The sequence below is a fragment of the Podarcis filfolensis genome (genome assembly GCF_964270895.1).
Source record: "Podarcis filfolensis genome assembly, chromosome: 14".
Classification (NCBI taxonomy): domain Eukaryota; kingdom Metazoa; phylum Chordata; class Lepidosauria; order Squamata; family Lacertidae; genus Podarcis; species Podarcis filfolensis.
The window spans coordinates 2,849,785-2,869,909 of record NC_139616.1 but is presented as its reverse complement, the minus strand read 5'-3'; the positions used below and the strand labels follow the sequence as shown (position 1 = coordinate 2,869,909).

General features: G+C 40.4%; 1 protein-coding gene across 2 annotated transcripts in view; it reads left to right on the top strand.

Moving 5' to 3' along the window:
* Positions 1-20,125, top strand: part of MTMR10 (myotubularin related protein 10) — a 55,090-nt gene that overhangs the window by 7,544 nt on the left and 27,421 nt on the right. The window contains exons 3-5 of one of the 2 annotated variants that reach the window (XM_083586442.1): positions 10,944-11,080; positions 14,260-14,332; positions 17,121-17,263. In XM_083586442.1, the coding sequence (XP_083442568.1) occupies positions 10,944-11,080; positions 14,260-14,332; positions 17,121-17,263 (353 nt within the window). Of the gene's footprint in view, positions 1-10,943; positions 11,081-14,259; positions 14,333-17,120; positions 17,276-20,125 lie in introns of both variants that reach the window. The other variant, XM_083586441.1, reaches the window with a different exon arrangement.

The window sequence follows — 20,125 nt, the reverse complement described above, 5'->3', positions numbered from 1 at the left end:
CCATAAAGGCAGAAACATCAATCAATCTTTATTGTGGTCAAAGACCAGACAGCAAAATTAACAGCAGCAACGTGCGCTTCATCAGCATCAAGTGGCAGATGTAATTAAAAATTCCCTATAAACTTATTTATGTTAAAAAATAACACTCCTTCAACTAAAATCTGTGTTCCAGAGTTTAAAATCAGTGCTCATTCGTCAGCCATCACTGTCACCACACTATCTTGTCCTTGTTGCCATAAAACAGAATTTTGTGACAGGCCTGGTGATATTCAGATAGTTGTCGGCAAGAAAGTATTTAATATAGGTTTCTTCAGAGCGGCCAGGTAATTTTCTTAATAATGGCAAAATTAGCTCTCTTCAGGTATCATGATACAAAGGGCAGTATAGAAGAACATGCACAATGGTTTCAATCTCATCAGAGTTGCATTGGCATAATCTTTGTTCAGTTGGGATGCTGTGATATCTGCTCTCTAATAATGCTGAAGGGAGAACATTAAAATGGGCTCTGGAAAATGCCCAATGATGTTTAGGGTTGTCCAGGGCACTTAAGTGGGGACGTGGGTGGCACTGTGGGTTAAACCACTGAGCCTAGGACTTGCTGATCAGAAGGTTGGCGGTTCAAATCCCCGCAACGGGGTGAGCTCCTGTTGCTCGGTCCCTGCTCCTGCCCACCTAGCAGTTCGAAAGCACTTCAGGGTGCAAGTAGATAAATAGGTACCGCTCCGGCGGGAAGGTAAACGGCGTTTCCGTGCGCTGCTCTGGTTTGCCAGAAGTGGCTTAGTCCTGCTGGCCACATGACCCGGAAGCTGTACGCCGGCTCCCTCGGCCAATAAAGCGAGATGAGTTCCGCAACCCCAGAGTTGGTCACGACTGGACCTAATGGTCAGGGGTCCCTTTATCTTTTAGGGCACTTAAGTAATTTGCTGGGTGTGATCTTTGAGGTTCATGTAAGGATTTATAAATTTTAGAGGACTGGTTAAGATCATTTTGGTATTCTATATCCCAGATTCGTTCTTTAATTATACCGTATTTTTCGCTCCATAAGACACACTTTTTTCCTCCTAAAAAGTAAGGGAAAATGTCTGTGCATCTTATGGAGCGAATGCACTGGCAGCAGAGGGATCCCTTGGCTACAGCTGCAGTCGCGAGCTGAGGGATGCCTCCGTAGGCAGAGCCATGGCTCCCATCAGTCGCTCGCTGTGAAGCCAGCAGAGCAAGAGCCGCTGCGCAGCTATTGCTCTTGCTCTGCTGGCTTCTCCGCACAGCGGGATGGGGGACAGAAGGGGCTCTGTGTAAGGGCTCCCTTCTGTCCCTCATCCCGCTTTGCTGGGAAGCCAACAGAGCAAGAGGCACTGCACAGTTATCGCTCTTGCTCTGTTGGCTTCACTCTAGGATTCCTTTTCAGTTCCAGCAGTTCATTGGTTAAAAAAACAGATATCAGCCCTAAGAGCCCTGCCCACCCCTACACGTGCATGTGCCTTCCGACCCCACTGTACTTGGAATGGAGGCATGTGTCCCATGAGCCAGTGCAGGGTGCATTTGCTTGGAAGTAAGCCCCACACAAGATAATGATGCACAAAAATAAGCATATTGAATGGGACTGCTTGGGGGGGTCCCTCCCACCCCCAGCATTAAGAAAGAAAGGAGAGATGAAGGGTAGGTGGCAAGCCAAGAAGGGCGGAGGGGATGAGGAGGAGAAAAATAGATCAACCTTTTCCCTAAAAAGCAAACTGGGAAGTGGGGTGCGGATGAAGGCTGCCTCCTTGGTCTCTTCCCACCCCCAACCATACACAGCCTACATTTTTAACAGTTGCTGTCACATGGAGTAGATGAATATTTATTTCCCGGAAGGCTCACTGTGAAACTCCACTTCTTCTCCAGTCCTGTACTTAATGTGAGATTAAGCAATAACTGATTGCCACACTTGGGTGCTGATAAAGCAAGTGATGAAGCTTGCCTCCAAGCATGGATTTTCCTTTTTACTTGGGCTTTAGGGTGAAGAGAGCTCAGCATCCAGCACTTGGGTAATGGTCCGTGTTTGTTGCTCATGTATTGTGTGGGAAGGGGCCAGAAATTCATGGTAGAGCACCTGTATGCAAATGGTCCCAGGTTCAATCTGCAGAAAGGGCTGGAAATGCATCCTGAACAATCCTGAACTAGATGGACCAGTAGTCTGCTTCAGTTGAAGGCAGCTTCCTATGATGTTGTTCCTATGTTGTCTGTACAGCACCAGTGACATGCACTCAGTCCAGGACCGCCACTGAATTGTCTAAAACTCTGTATAAAACATGTAACTATTAAATCTGTAAAAGATAACTGGCAGTGCCCCATCTGTGGGTGTAGTAATCTAAAGTAACTATGGTCTCTTAATTTGACTAATTATGTGCTGAACTTTGGTTTACAGCCCAATGGGTCTTTCTTTTATCGGTCAGAAGCACAGAGAGATGCTGGCTTGTCCTGCACACAGCTCAACTGCCTTCTACCATAGTCGTTGCAGAAAGCTTAGTTTTCCACACTTCATGATTTATTGGTATTTGAGATTTCTCCACACTTTGCAACAGACTTGCTGTTTCAACCTACTTGCAGGGTAGGAATAGTTGCCGGGTCATGAACTGCAGAGAACATAAATAAATATCATACAGGAGGCAGCACACTGCCCCCCCCCCGCCCCGCGGGAGCTGCTCCCAGATTATTTAAGCATACATTGCAAACAGATAAAGCAACCCCCTCTGTTAGCTTACAAGCTTAAAAGTGCCTCAGATCCAAGTTATCAGAATTCAGTTTTCCAATTAAAATAACAGCATAACTTTTGGTGTGTGTTTTCACTGAAGCTTTGACCCATGGAATATTTTTGTGAAACATTCTAAAACTGCAAGCAACATGGGAGGCAGTTGCTGATGTGGGCTGAAGAATGAGTCATTATTGAGGCCAGCTGATTCTGCAAAGGACAGTCTGACTAAAGAGGAATTAGAATGTCACATCAGAAAATAGAGAATTTAAGTGTGGGGGGACTGAAGATTGATATACTGTTAGGATATATAGTGAATATTTTGCATTCTCTGTATAGTCGGAGTGCGTCCAGAGTACAACAGTATCTTACTTCCCTGTTAGAGGAGAAAAAAGGAGCTACACCTCTGTGTGATAGTTCTCTATCCTGTTGAATGCAGCCGCAACAGGGGTAGGGGAACGTCCAGCTTGTGGGCATGTAACATTCGCTCTCCATGAATCCCAGATTGGCCTGTTAGGCCCTTCCCTGTTGGAGTATGGCACGTTCTCTCCCCCCGCCCCTTTATGGGCAGTGCAACTTACCTTGCTCCAGGATCTTGAAGGAGTGTGCAGTGAAACCAGCTCCAGTGGAGGAGAAAAATTCAATTTTAGCAGAGGTTTCACTGCAAACCCCTTTGTGTTCCTAGAGCAAAGCCTCCTTGAGGCTTCGGAAAGCTGTCTGGAAAAATGCTGGCTCCCTTGGCCCGAAGCGAAATGAGCTCTGCAACCCCATAGTCACCTTTGGTTCAGGGGTCATTTACCTTTTACCTTTACAGGCAACAAGCAATTTACTTGTGTCCAATTGACTTGCAACTCTGCTCACAAACATTGCGGTGACACAGAAGTGGCCAGAAAAGGGTGCAGAACAGTGGCTGTGTGGAGCGGAGCATGCAGTTACCCAGAATGCAACACCCACACAAATCAGGGGTTGCCTGTAATGTCAAGTGCTTGGTGGGTGGGTGAATTTTTCAAATTTGGCCCAGAAGGGGTCGGTCAGGTATAACTGGCCCACCACACCCGAGGTTCACGTTTCATTTTTGTCTGTACTAGAAGGAATATCATAGCAATGAGGAAGGTTTTTAATGCTTAAGCCCCATTTTCTCCTCACTTTCCAGACAGCAAATTAATACAGTGTAAGTTTGGGATTTCCCTCCAGTTGTAGGAAGTACCATATTTTTCGCTCTATAAGACGCACCAGACCATAACACGCACCTAGTTTTTGGAGGAGGAAAACAAGAAAAAAATATTCTGCATCTCAGAAGCCAGAACAACAAGAGGGAGCGCTGCTTTCGCTGTGCAGCTTCTGGGATAGCTGCACAGCCTGCATTCACTCCATAAGACGCACACACGTTTCCCCTTACTTTTTAGGAGGGAAAAGGTGAGTCTTATAGAGCAAAAAATACGAGACTTGATTAAAAAATTATGAGACTTAATTGGTCATCGTTAGTAGCAGCTTACCCTCCAGTGAGTTGATATTGCTGACAGCATAGAAGTGAAATAGGCATATTGACTGTGACTTGTAACAGCACAGCTTTCTATTGAATTCTGCAGAAATTTAGGGTGTCATTTCCATGGGAAAGCTATTGCTAAAGTCCTAACAAATTTTGGCCAAAAAGAGGCCTCAGTTATTTTTCATGTTTCATCTTTCACAATCAGTGTACAGAATGCATAGTTAACCAGCTAATTCAGGATGCAGGCAGGTAGCATTTTTCCCTGCTAGATCTTCTAATTTCGTCCTAGCTACATTCCATTACTTATTCTATGCTTTGTTCTCTATCTCTAAATCAGAATATTTGAACAATAAACTTCGTTAACTTTCTATCTATGAACGTTCTGAAATTTGCCCATTTTATCAGAACTCTGCAGCTGTCCTTACTAACATCTTGAAAAGATGTAAACTCTGCTGCTGACACACTTCAGCAAGTTTAGTTGCATCCTGCTTGCTTGTATTACTGTTCTGATCAGAAATGAGTTAGTCACTGTCCCTATTTAACATGCTCTGTTCTCCTACCCCCAAAGAGGTAATGTAATTGGGCAGAACCAACTGATGTATGTAGTTTAGTTAATTGGTTTAGAATGTCTTGATAGGCAACATTTTGTAAATTCAGATAACAAATGTTCATCTCTTGTTACCCTTTCTTCGCACACTCTTCTTCCTTCTGTTGTGTGGGTGGGTTCAACGAAATGTCCTTTATTTACTGTTCTCTCACCCCTCTTTTCTTCCCACATTGTCAAGATGGTAGTGCTAGATTCATAACAACAGAGTGGATTTCTGTATGTTAAACACTGAACCCCAAAACATGAAATTTTAAGCCAAGTTGGAGTTGTACTGCTGTAAGTTTTTGGTAGTGTTTTTGTGGGTTGTATGTTTTTAAAAAGCACAGATTTAGAACGTTCTCTCTTTTTATATTCCTTCCCCATCAGTTGCTAGATGTATCATCAAACACAAATCACAGTATTCTAGAAGTATGTATACAGTTGAGTTATGCTATATTTTCAACCACCCCAAACCTCAGGAAACCTGGTTTCTGTGATGCTTTTTTTTTTAAAATTTATAATAAAAAGGTGTTGGTCATAAATGCTAGATGGTACACTTGCATTTAAAGGAGAGTTTAATTTCGGAAGCATTGGTATGGCATGTGTCTAGTTCTATATGAAGCACTAAAATAATTTTTTACATTTGTGGTTCAGTGCAGGAAGTTCAGTGACTGCTTTGGTTGTTCTGAGTTAGGAATGATTCATGTGCTAACATTCTACCCCTTATGTTTAAAACTTTTATGCAGGCTCTGTTAGAGGAGGTTGCATTTATGCATAAATGAGTAAAATTATAGGTAAGAGCTATCATCTCTAAACTAAGCTTGGACTAGTACAAATCACTGAATTATCTGAGAATACCCATGTTCCTATTTAATGTATACTTGATATAACTCGTTTTTATAGACATATGGAAGATACCCATTACAAAAGTTTTGACTGAAACTGAACCCATTTTCAGATTATTGTGGTTCTTTTCCTTTGTCTAGTATTAAATCTGTGAACCTCTTTCTTCAATCAGATGAGAGGATTCATACATATTTTATGCAACTAATTGTGGCCTGGATTTGGAACTGAGTGTAATGCACAAGAGGTTCTTTGTGCATATTTATAGTGGAGATCCTGACCTTAAATGACATGCAGATGATGGTTGGTTAATTTACAAGTGCTTGGAAAGGTGCATTTGTTCTCATCTGAGCCAATGAATGGTCAATAGCAGACCAGGTTGGGATACCAGTTAGTGTATGCCATGGTTTGCTTCTTTGGTTGTGCTGGAACAAGCTCTTACTTGGCACAACCAAATGTAGATCAAAGCTTTAGGAGACAAGGAGTTAAAGGACATGCTCAGGGCAACAAAGAAGATCATGAAAACCATGAACGGTGTGTGTAATAGCGAGCCTTCTGGGGCTTTGAACTGGTTTTCTGAGTGGACATTTTAGAAAATGATTATTACTCTTACAATTACATGAGTTTATATCATGTGTATATTTGGCTAATAAAACAATCTGTGGCCTTTTAAACTGGGGGGGTATTGTTTTTGTTTATTACTATGCTATGTATTTTTGGGTTTTATGTTGTAAATTGCGCTGTGATCCTAGGATGAAGGGTGGTATAGAAATTTAATAAATAAACAAAATAAAATATCCCACATTTCTCCCAGGTTGGAATTCAAGGTGGCTTCCAACATTTTAAAGTAGTATTATCAGATACAAAGTTTTTATTTATTTAAAAAAACTAGTTAAAAACAGTAGTTAAAATACATCAAGACCCATTAGAAAAACAGTTTGGCCTGATAGCCAAGTGATCAGCATCGTCTGCAGCAGGAAGGTCTTAGCTTGCCGGCAGGATAACAAACTTTGAGCCAATTTAATCTCTCTTGGGAGGGAATCCCACACTATGGGAGCTGCTAAGAAAAGGCTGCTGACTTGTTTTGATCCATTAGGGGGATGAGGGAAGATGAAAGGTTGGGGAGTGGGGAGCCTTGTGGGTGCCTCATTGGGGTATGGCATTATAACTTCAAGGTAGGGGTTTGCTTTATGTACGTCTTCTGGTTTTTTGTGTGTTGTGGGAAATGATTGACTTATCTGGGGCAGCGATCAACATTGCATAATACCTGTATTAAAAAGTAATTTTTGTGACCAATCTGAAAAGCCCTACTCTTTTGCTCATTCTTTTCACTTCCATCATAATCACTTCTCTCTCATTCCTGTAAAATTTAAGTCATCATATCAAGAGATCCTACTGAACAATGTAAACTGTTACTCTTTCTACAATGTCCAAATACTTTGGTTTCCATTCTTGATTATAAAATTGCCTCATTCTGAGCCTAGCCCATGTAATCTGCCATTAGTGTCAGCATCTTAAGTATTAATTCACAGGGAAGGATATTGAATAAAATCTGAACAGGTGGCAACAGTTAAGATAACAGCATGCAATTACTTCTAGATCTCTTGTGGGAACACTAGCACATTGTAAGAGCTCATGAAAATTCCCTTAAAGGTTTGTCAAAAAGTACTTCATGAGTTTACAAATAGGATCTCACCAGAATGCAGTTTTTTCCCTTTTGAACTTTAAAATAGCTACTGAGCAAGCTGAACAGAAGATTCATTTAAACATGGATTAGAGAAAATTTACATATAAATGCTTGGTGCATGCTAATAAACCCATTCTGTTTTAATATTCCACTCTTCAGTAAGAACTTATGTGACTGAAAATGCTGTGAGACCATAATCAGGTCAGAACGCAAATTTATTCAAGGTTTTTTTCAGTTTAATATACTAGTTTGCTCTCTGGTACAGTGCATGTGTAAAGCATTATATGGTTGAGAACTACATCCATCTAAATATGCTATAAGCTGCTGCTGCTGTACCATAAGTGCACCAGTTGCTGGGAGAAATTGTGAGAGTTTTCCCTAGAGAAGTCCTGTGTCCTAGGTAAGACTGAATGATTTGCTGGGATGATGTGCTGGAAGTTCCTACTTCAAGTCACTTCACTTCATGGGTGGCCTTAGCAAACCACTATTTCTGATCCTCACTACTTTTTTGCCCGCCCTCCCCCAAGCTACAACTGTCTTGTGGCAGTAATGGTATACAGGTTGATATATTCTGGATTGTTTTATTTGATGTTTTAATGTGTTGTAAACCACTTTGAGATGGTTTTCTTTAAAATATTGAGCAATATAGAAATGATGATGATGATGATGATAATAAATAATGTAAATGCCACCACAGAAAGAGTGCCTCGACATTCCGTTGTGGTGACAGCAACCTAGGTTTAAGGTGCCATTTGGAGATAAGCTTATATATCTGCGTTTCTGATAGTGGCAGGAAGGCATCATAGGGCCCACCTCCAATTCAATACTACAACTTCTTATTTTTCCACGTGCCTATATCCTTTCCCCAGAATATATCCTAGGACATTTCCCATGTCAGCTGAGTGCTTGCATTGGTGCTGGATTCCTAAAATGTACTGGAACAAATGAGCTTTTACATCAGAAATGACCCAATTGTAGAAATGTGCAGTAAAAAAAAATTCTTAGTCAAAGATTTTACAGCAAACATAAGCACGTGTTTAAAAGCACAGATACTGCTAATATGACAAGCAATATGGTACCCACCCTTCAGCCTAAAAGAAAATCTTGCCCAGCTTTCAGAAAGACAAGCCATGTTCAGGATGCAGCTGTTGAGTTTTGCTCCTACTTGACTTTCTTGGTTGCATTTCTCTTTGATACTTACATGACTTCCTTCCTGTTTTTGTCACATTAAGTAGACTTATTACATTACAATGCTTTTGGTACCAGTTAATTTTGCTGGCAATTTGCTCAACAAAACCTAAACACAGAACCCAAAAACATCAGAATACAATACAACATAGACATGGGGAAAGGGATCTCCAACAAACAGTTGACGATCAGGTGTGTTTTTTTAAAGGTGTCCCATTCAGTCATTCATAGTACAGTATTTACGTGGCTTCAGTGCTCACTATGTGAAGTAACTTTCAGTGTTATGTCTTTCTGTTTAATAAACGATAAGCTTTCATGCTATTCTTCTATTAGCTGTTAACATGTTGAGAAGGCATAGGATTTATATATCTGTAGTTTACTCTTCAATTTCAAGCCCAAGAGCACACGACAGGTACCAGGTTCTTCATCTGGCTTTGCCATATTTGCACTACATCTGGGGACCTTGTTCAGCAAATTCCTCCCATCTGTACAGGTTGCTATGTTCAGTTCAGCAGGTGACTTTATTCTATTTCAAATGAGAGAGAGAGGGGGGGGGTAGTATATATTGAAAATACCAGATTGAAATAAAAACAAACAAACCTTAACTGTGGACAACATAAAATAAATCTTGATTGAGGTGGAAGCCCAAGTGTTGGGGCTGGTTTCTGGAACCTAAAATCATACTCTCTGCTTTTTCTTCTGGCCTCCCCCCATCCCTCCCCATCTTTTTATAGCATGCTGTTGCATAGTGATATTTCCTGTTTTAGCATTTTATGCTGCCTCACTTCAGAAAAAGACAGTGCTCACTTTCATACAGTGAACTGAGGATAAGCTATGTATAAGATATTGCAAGTTGACATTAGAGCAAGATGCCAGCTAGCAAAGTGTTCATGGGTGTACTTTAAACAGAATCTTTTAATGAAATCAAATTGTTGCATGTGTTTTCTGAAAGTATTTGAAATGTAACTCAAATTTGAGAGAATGTAATTTGGATGTAATCCTCTGGCTGGATTGGTGAGCATGTCTCTGTGAATGTCTTCCCAGTAATGTGGTGGGTGGGTTGTTTTCTAGTTTCTTGGCACTCGTCTCTTGTTTCTGCTCTTTGGCTATTCAAGTCACACACAAGTGACTGTGGTTCTGCCCTCAGAACAGCTTATGCCATGGAAAAGGAAAGTGAAGGAAGCTGCACTGTTGCTCACTTTAAACATTATAGAGAGCAAATGCCAGCTTTGCTGCTTACCTTTCCCTAGTGAAGCCAAACTCCTGAACTGTATTATTTGGCAAATAAATAAAGTTGGTGGGGTTTTTTGAGTGGTTATTGCAAGTCAATTTATCGCTTGCTGGATCATGCAGGTTTGGGATGGGAGAGTAGCACAACAAGTGACCTATGTTCTTTCTACCTTTTTGGCCTTGCTGGTTGAATAGAAGATCAAACATCTTCCCCCAGCCTTGCAAATAAGGATGGAGGATGACCATACTCCCCTGTCCAGTCTCTTATTGTCATTTTCTGTTGGGGGGGCATAGACACAAAAGCCATTTTTCTTTAGTCTGGCAGCAAGCAATGCAGAGTACTTTTCACTGCCACCTCTGCATACTCTGCTGTGGTCTTGTGGTTGTATCTGTCAGTATATTTCTAAACAAATCTGATGATCTCTTCTTTGAAATTGAAGTCTGCAGATCTGGATTAATTAACCCATTAAAAGTGGTGTGACTGTCTAGAGGGATGGAATGATCCAAGGGTTGAAAGGCTTTATAGAATGACCTAAGAGGAACAGTGTTGTGAAAGGAATAGGAACTCTCCTCTTCTTTTTTATTAGCTATTGTAAACAGCCATTGAAAGATGATGTATATATTTAAATAAATTTTATATCATGATGAGGATGCAGTTTAAAATATTTGGAGGGCTCTTGGTGTATAGAAGAGAAAAATAGTTTTTAGTAACTGGAGATGAACATCTTGAAATTCAGATTTTGCATAGGATTGAGGTGGGGAACCTGTGGCCTTCCAGGTGTTGCTGGACTCCATTTCCCATCATCCCTGACGATTGAATACGTTGTCTGGGGCTGATAGTAGCTGGAGACCAACATCTGGAAGACCACAGGTTCCCCCATACCTGTGTAAAGATACTTGGGTATCATGAAGCTTTTTATTCTCCAGATTGGGATTACTTGATTAATAGGTTCTATTTAGTAATTCTTTATGACCCAAGCAATACATGACCCAAGCAATAGATACATTGAAGTAAAGCTTAAGCTTCTCACGAAGGAGATTCAGTATTTGCTTCACAACTAATTCCCCCTCCCCCAAAAGAATTACTTCATAAAATCACAGATTCATGGGTGTGAATTTTCTCCTTGCAGGTTGCTGTGATTAAGACATTGAGTGAATCTTCTTTTAATCTGCTTTCCCCCCCTTTTTAAAGGTGAAATTGTGGTGAATGAAGTGAACTTTGTGAGGAAATGCATTGCAACAAATACAAGTCAGTATGATTTGTGGGGAAAGCTGGTTTGCAGCAACTTCAAGATATCCTTCATTACAGATGATCCTTTGCCACTTCAGGTTGGTTTCTATGCCTATTGAGTTCCATAATACAATTGCCCTTGGCTGACAAGAGGACCCAAGAGACAGACATCCATTGTACCCATGACCTCCTGCTTAGATTGTCTGCTGTAGCAGGACTCATCTGTAGCCAGCGCAATTGCAATCCTGAGTCCATACATGTTCCAGGAGTAGGCCTTTTAATTTCCCGAACCATTCCAGGTTCCTTATCTTGAACCAAGCTGAATACCTTGGCTCAGAATTACCTGCATTTGCTGGGAGGGGTGTGTAGGCAGGGAGAAGCAGCAGAATAGCCACACATAGGTCTACTGGGCTCCTCCTGATGTTAGCTACCATATGTTCTCCTGGATTCTTCATTCAGCCCTAATGTGCCAGATTTTGAATGCTTAATATTACGTTGCTTACCCTGACCCCAGTGTGTTAAAGCGGATAGAGTGTTGAATTTGCATGGAGACCAAGGTTCATATTGGCTTCCAACGGTAAATCTTGCTAAGTGGTCTTGAACAAGTTGCAATTGCTTGGCCTAACCTACCCCACAGGGCTTCTGTGATGGGAAACTGTGAGTAAAAATATGATAAATGAGTGACCTCAAGGAGTACCCTCACATCCATCCTCTTCTTACTGGCCACTGCCAGCTCATGCCAAAACTGTTGGTGATGCACTTTCCTTGACTTGTCTGCAGCTGCTTTAATGGACAGAAAGTTGTGGGTTCCACAACAAACATGGAATTGCAGCACATCTCTGAATTACTTGGCTGTCATTTTAATGGCCTCGGCAGTGTGCAATACCAGGGAAAGACAAGGCTGAAGCAGATGGATCTGCTTCCTAGTACTGGGCACTTCCCTTGGTGGCTTTGCACATTCACTGAGAGCTAGGTAGCCCATTGATACCCAGATTCAGATGGATAGCCATGTTGATCTGTCATAGCCATAATAAATAACAAGATTGATACTCAGGCATACTCGGCTTCTTTAGATAGCTCGGCTTAGAAGCTGGAGAACAGGGACCTGGCCTGGCAATGAGGGGTGGTGTTGGTTGAGAGATGGGCCACTTCTCGTTCCTGACCTTGATGAAGAATGCTTCTGCTCTGATAATAATAAAGATTAATGTATCTAACATAAGAAGAGCCCTTCTGGTTTACTTAAAAGGCCTCTCTGTAGGCCAGGTTATAGAAGTCTTACTTACCAGGTGAAGCAGCCTTGGAGGGGAAGAGCCAGAGTGCCAGTGGTCCCAACTCTTACTGTGTACTATGTGCTCAGCATCTTAAGAGAGGCACACCCTCTCTGTTTTTTAAAAGAAAAGATAAATAATTGCTAAAGCATCAGTTCTTTCCCACACTCTTTGAATTTGAAAATCCAATCCAAATAACTTTATTGCACTAGCCATTGGCCATGACAAATCTGAATAAAAATTATGAGAGTGCTATTAAAGAATTAGAAATGGTGCAAAACCAATTTCTCAATTTGAAAATCGGTGCAAAACAAAGTGCCTGGAATGAAAATAAATTTGATATAACTTGCCATGCACTTCAGCAACAATGGTTCCCATTCATCAGCTCTTGTGTGCACTGGGGCTTCCTGATTTTCTTACATGAGGAGATAGATGGCTGGTGTGTACAAAGTGGGGAATCGCCACATGTGCAAAGAGCATTTTCCTAGAAGAGAACAGCAAGCCCGAGCTTTGATCGTAATTTACATTGCTTATTTTGCAAATGTAGTCTTGTTTTGTTTATAAACTTAAAAGTAGACACTGGAGTTTGATAATGATGCAGGTCCTGCTGATTTGCCTACTTGCGTGTTGAAATTTTAGCGGGGAATGTTATTGTCATACATCTAGATTATTGTTTTAGTTTACAAGAAAATAGGAATAGTTTGGAATGAAATTCCAAAGGTACACAACAATATGATCAGTGCATTATGAATTAAAGTTCTTTTAGGGCACTCCAAATAGTAAACATATCTAGCATAATACAGTGGTACCTCGGGTTACATACGCTTCAGGTTACAGACTTCGCTAACCCAGAAATAGTACCTCAGGTTAAGAACTGTTCTTCAGGATGAGAACAGAAATCGTGCCCCGGCGGTGCGGCAGCAGCGGGAGGCCCCATTAGCTAAAGTGGTGCTTCAGGTTTAGAACAGTTTCAGGTTAAGAACGGACCTCCAGAACGAATTAAGTACTTAACCCGAGGTACCAAAGTACTATCAAAACAGTTGCACAATATAAGTTAAAACTAGTATTAAAATATCAATAAAAGAAGGAAAGAGACAGCAGATATCTTACCAAATGCTGAAAATACTTATATGGACATTAAAAATATACAAATAAGAACTAGACCAAATGAAATTTAAAAACTGCCAGATGATAGTAATGAGATACTGCCCTAAAAAAGCACACCACCATGTTCTTTGGTGCAGGTTAATTCTGTGTCCAGGGCAGCTGTCTACCAGCTCCACTTGGTATGACGGCTAAGACCCTACCTACCTGCACCCTGTCTTGCTAGAGTGGTACTTGCTCTGGGGCTACCTTTGAAGGTGACTTGGAAACTACAACTGCTCCAGAATGCAGCAGCTAGACTGGGAGTGGCTGCCAGGACCATATAATGCTGGTCCTAAAGGCATGAGCACAATTCAAAGTGTTAATGCTGACCTTTAAAGCCCTAAACAGCCCCTGCCCTGTATACCTGAAGGAGCGTTTCCACCCCCATCATTCAGCCTGGACACTGAGGTCCAGCTTTGAGGGTCTTCTGGCCCACTGCAAAAAGTGAAGTTACAGCGAACCAGGCAGAGGGTCTTCTCAGTTGTGGTGTCCACCCTGTGAAACACCCTCCCACCAGATGCCAAGGAGATAAACAACTTGATGACTTTTAGAAGACATCTGAAGGCAGCCCTGTACAGGGAAGTTTTTAATATTTGATGTTTTATTGTGTTTTTAATATTTTGTTGGGAGCTGCTGCTACTACTACTGATTACTGCCCCTCCTTTGGTTTCTCTAATGTAGTTTGCAGGAGAATATTTTTAGCTTAATGTTACACTGAGTGTCGATAAAATATTGACCCTCAGCCCTCAAGATGATTGCATCTAACCAAACAAAGCATACATCATACTTCATCTTCACAATTATTAGGCCAAAATATAAAGTGAGTTGTGGTATTTATCATGAACTTATCTCCTGTATTCCAGAAATTCCATTACAGGAACCTTCTCCTGGGAGAACATGATGTTGCTCTAACATGCATTGAGCAGATAGTGACAGGTACGTATTAAGGAGCTGGATATGAAAGATAGAATTTTTTTGCTTTGGAGGGGGGTACATTTATGTTTAGGAAATTAAAACAGAATAGTCAGAATTCCCAGCTTCCAGTTTTGCCTGTGACTATGGTGGCAGCTCTCTGGGGCTCAAGAGAAGCTTTGATGGAGTGGAGGGGGATAACTGAGGTGCTATGCATCCCAAAACGTTTCGAGAAAATTCCAGGGGATCTGTGGTCCCCATTTGTGCCTGCTCCCTGCCTCCATGAGGGACAGGGAGGGGTGAGGCACTGGGTCTTAAGCTTTCCATCACAGAGTCAGCCTCTATGTCTGCCATGGCAAATGACAGATTTCTTTTTCAATTCGGATAATTGGATATAAGTTAAAGGCACCCTATGGAGAAGATGAGAACAGTAAGCTGCAAACAGTTTGGCTGTTAAGACTGAGGTTTTGTGAAGAAGGTAATTCCTGCCATAGATGAGAGCTGGAAGCGCAGAGGGGTGGATGTTTATATTTTGTATTAAGGTTTGCAAGCTTTTTGTTGCATCTATGCCCTCTTGATTAAGAGAATAAAAGTTAACAAGTCTAGTAAACTTCTAGTAAAAGAGAATAAATCTGGGATTTGGTTGGAAAGAAACTGTGTATGTGAGTTGGTGGAGTAATGGCAATGGGGAAGGGACGTAAATAAGGATCTCAGGACACTGGAGTTGAGCACATTTGCTGTGGACAAGGATTGTTGGAACATACTTAAAACCTGTGAGGAAGGAGTGGATCCATTTGTGCATTTGACCATGAAAGGGGAGAGGTTGGCATGGATTTGTTAAAGTTTTCAAGATATTGCAGTATACCCCCCTCCCCACTTGGCTTCATGGGTCGATGTCTGTCATGATTTTTGTTAGACTGCATGGTGGGCCAGATGGTTGTCCTTGAGAACTCAACTTAATAATTGATAACAGACCACAAGCTTTGTGATATGAAAATATATCTTACACCAGTGATGATTTGGACAGGAAATGGCTTTGGTTAACAAAGATCTCAAGGGCACAATTGAAATTTGGGATGTTGGAACTGAGTGTATTTACTATAGACAAAGATTGTTGGAATATAATTAACCCTGCAAAGAAGGAGCAGATCTTATTTGCCTAAAAGGTAATCTGGAATTCCTAATGGTAGAGTGCAAGAATTGTGATTTGACTGTGAAAGGGGAGAGGTGGGCTTGTACTGGTTATAAAGTTTTCAAGATATTACCATAGCTGTCAACGTTTCCCTTTTTTTAAGGGAAATTCCCTTATTCCGAATAGGAATCCTCGCAAGAAAAGGGAAAAGTTGACAGTTATGGATATTACAGTACATCTCCCTTGGTTCTTTGGGTTGATGTTTGTGATGATGATTGTTGGATTGCCAGATGGTGAGCCAGATGGTTGTCCTTGAGAACTCAACACAATAAGTAACCACAGATTACAAGCTTTGTGATGTGAAAATATACCACACACCAAAGAGGATTCAGACAGGAAAGGACTTTGGTTGAATGGACTGTGGAATTGGAAAGTAAAGGCAAACAACTAGGGAAAGGATAATGCCAGGTTTCTATACATGCAAGATGTAAAGGGATTAGTGACCTCACTTGTTGATATTGGAAATCTAATTGTTAAATAAATATACATTTATTAAATTTAAATAAATATACATTATTTAAATAAATAAATATAAATTTATTTAACTGTATATTATAAATAAATTGATAAATGGACAGCTGATGGATAATGAAAAAATATTATTTTTAAGAAATGGAATGTGAATTAGAGTAAATATGCAATATAATGCAGCAACAGGGAAAGCTATGGACGCATCCAGGAAGTAGGGCGGGAAGTCACAAAAAATTGTATTTAATTTTATGTAATTTGATATTGATTTGTAAAAAAATTGGAAAACTAATACAGATAAATTGGCAAAAAAAAAAGAATAGTTAGAATTTCCTTTTTGAATGTCTCTGTGGCCTGTAAAAATGGTAAAAATGTAAAAAAGTTGGGTGGCCATCTGTCATGGATGCTTTAGCTGAGATTCGTGCATTGCACAAGGTTGGACTAGATGACCCTTGGGTCCCTTCCAACTCCCATTTTCTATGAAAATATGTGTGCCAGTTAATGTGGCAGGCAGCCTGATTTAGATCTGTTCCATGCAGCTTACACCCATGTAAGTGTGCATAGGGGGTGCACCACACCTTAGTGTTCTTTCCAGGCAGTAACCATCGTTCAGCTCAGCAGGACATGTGTTATTAGCACAAGTCTCTAAGAGGCTTGCAAAAGGGGCTTGTATACTGTACTAGGACATTTTAGAAATTGCTATCTCTGGTCAACAGATTTGCATGCCTTCTAAATGAAACTGAACTAAGAAATAGGAAGCATTTGTAACCCAAAGCAACAGGGACACCATGCAAGAGTTACGTGGTTTGGACAGCATGTATAGTTGACTCTTGGGCCAGTAGTTCCAAATTATGCCAAATTATGCCAATAGTACAGAGGTGGGTTAGATTCTGACCAGAGGTGCAGTTGTTAGTGTTGAAATTGAATGAAGGAAACACAAGGGAAAATTTTATTTGTACACCACTTGGAAAACTTTTATCAAGTTATTTATACATTTTCTAATTAAATCGAAATAAATGAATAGTAAGCAATGTACTCTTCAGATGGGAGCTGTTGTATATCAGTTTGTTTCTGTTAAGCATTCATAACATGGTTATTTGTTATATGCATAACTGTCTCCTTTTTATTTTAAAAAAAATCTCTCTCTTGCAGTAAATGACACAAAGAGGAAACAGAAAGTTCTCGGCCCCAACCAAAAGCTTAAATTTAACCCAACAGAATTAATAATTTACTGCAAAGACTTTCGTATCGTCAGATTTCGTTTTGATGAAGCAGGACCCGAAAGTGCAAAAAAGGTATTGCAGCAGGTCTGATATTTGTCTTGAGTATTGCCTAGATGGAGAATTAGCCAACAATTTATGGTTTTTCTTTCAAAATGAAAACCTGCCAAATAATTAAATACCATTCTGGTGTATCTGAAACTGGTTACTTGTGTTTCATCCATGGGTTAATCGTTCCATTTACCACCATAAACATCAGTGAATAACTTTGAAACTATAGAGGTAAGATGATAGTACATGCTAGAATCTTGAAGTTGCTTGAAGTGACAATGGAAATGTGTTTTTACTTAGACCTGGCTCTCATTGAGGTGGTAGATTTGTGTGTGAACTATAACACTTGCCTCTGCAGATGGGGACTTGCATAATGGAATGTACCTTTGTATTTAAAAAAATTCCTTCCGCATAGCACATCAGGGAGAAGCTAAGCTTGAACCCTTGGAGGGAATTGGTTTGGGGGAGATTCAGTCTTGTGATCCCCCACCTTCATTCCAACACGAGTGGTGCAGCCCAGACCACAGTGAGAACGAGGTCATGGGGTCCTAATCCCTTTCACTCACATTTATACACATCTGGCTTACAAGGTAGGAATAGTAACTCTTATCATAGGCTGATTCTGAGGAGGAGCTAGCTAGCTCTACTGTATCCCATATAGACATGAAGCAAGTAATTAAGTGGTGAAATCTTGCTTAGCACTTAAGCCCATTTAATGTAACGTTAAGGCTTATGGCTAAATAAATTTCCTTGTTTATCTTAAATGTAACTTGCGTATCATTTTCATGAATCCTGCAGTTGCTAAGCCAAGTCACTTAATAGGAGATGAAAGATTTTGGGTAGTGTTTTTAATGCTGGTGGCATTTGGAAAAACATATACTGGCTTATTCAGCCAATATATTTGCAAGCCTTTTGCCTGCATATACAGTCATTTTGCTCCATCTTTCATGGTGTGTAGCAGCCAGACCAATAAGTTTGTGTTATATCCTGGGTTGTTCCAAAGTTGGTAACTATTGTTTGTAAGAAAAGAAGAAACCATGGTTAATTAAAGACTTAATGGTTTGATTGCTGTGCACTGCAAAGGAGTGGTGCACTCGAGCAAAAGACTTGTGTATCCATTTAATAAGCAAACACAAAAATACAGTCATCCAAACCAGGCCTCTGTGTTTTTTCTAACCCTTGAAAAATATTTTTCATCACTACCATATTAGGTTTTTTTCTGGTTCTTGCAGTTGCAGAATGTGTTCTTTGCCTGTCTTTGCAGCAACCAGTCTTCTAATATCTTTGTTCCTTAAATGTTTAATACACAGTAAAAGGGGCTTCTGTTTTTTTGGAACCACGATTCAGGTAAATGAACACTTGTTTCCTCTCACTCAGGCTTGCGTCCACCTTCTAAAATGTCACTCGCACACCTTCCCACCATCTGTTTTGGTGTCTGTTCCCTAAACTGCTGAGAGCCAAACTAGATGCAGTATGAGTTCATGATGGGATTGCCCAGAACCTTCCGCTTTAGTAAAAAATAGCAGTGTTATTTATCTAGGTTTATTTCCCCATTTGTCAAAGCAGTTGCATGGACATGGTAATTTAAAAGAAAGAAAGCAGGTAGGTAATTTGGGTCATAGGTTTCCTACATCTACTTTGACCTCTAGTTTTAGTGCATTAGTCTTCAGCCAATAAAACCCACTTCTGGGTCATCGCCCAATCTAAAATGCACCCCATTTCAAACTACAGTTTGAAAGTGTAGGGATTGAAGACTCAAATACTCTAATGGTTCATTTTAAACCCCCTGAGACTTCACAGTAGAGGGTTTGTTGATACTAGAAATGGAAACGGTTGGCTTTATGCTGACAGTGGCTGTCCTTTGAGCTGCCAGTAGTCAAAGGTTAGGACATGAAAATTTACACGTAGCTCCTGGAAAGTTGAAGTCAGAGTTTTCTCTGGCAGATGCTTAGCATTTTGCACTTGTTTTAAAAACTACTGGATGAATATTTAGGCTTGGTTAAAGAAAGAACAAGAAGTCCATTCAATGTGGCATCTGCTGTTATATTTGCTATTTTGGTTTTAAATTTCTCATAAAAAAAAAAATTTCTCATAGAGATAGTTAAAAATTTCAAATCGGGGGAAATCTCCTGGGCCAGACGGTCTACCAATAGAATTATTCAAGACCTATATAGATTGGTGGGCAGAACCCTTAGCTCAATTGTTTACCCTCATAGATAAATATGGGATCATACCTGAGATATGGTTAAGATCAATAATTATCCCAATTTTTAAAAATGGCGACCCAAAAGAACCAAGGAATTATAGACCGATAAGCCTATTATCAGTGATAGGGAAAATCTACGCTAAGCACCTTTTATCTAAACTCCTTACCTGGATGAAAAATCTAAATTTACCAGGGAAAGAACAAATAGGTTTCTCCAAAGGTTGCTCTACATTAGACCACTGCCTTATACTTATGCATTTGGTTGAAAAATACAGATCTCAAAGGCAATCTAAGATATTTGCCGCTTTTGTAGATTTTCGTGGTGCATTTGACTCAATTGACCGCCCAAAGCTGTGGAGGAAACTCGCAGAATTAAAAATTGATCAGCGCTTATTGACCCTAATAAAAAATTTATACTCTTCCAATATCTGTCAAGTCAAACTTAACACCAAAGGTCACCTTTCATCAGACATCCCAAACTCGAAAGGGGTAAAACAAGGGTGTATTCTTGCCCCCTTCCTATTTAATTTATTTTTATCAGACTTGCCAGATCACCTTCAAAAAATAGAATCACATGCCCCTAAACTTAATCAGAAACCAGTTTCTCTGTTATTATACGCAGACGATGCTGTTCTACTATCATTAACGAGTTTGGGTCTGAAACGTCTTATATCTTCTCT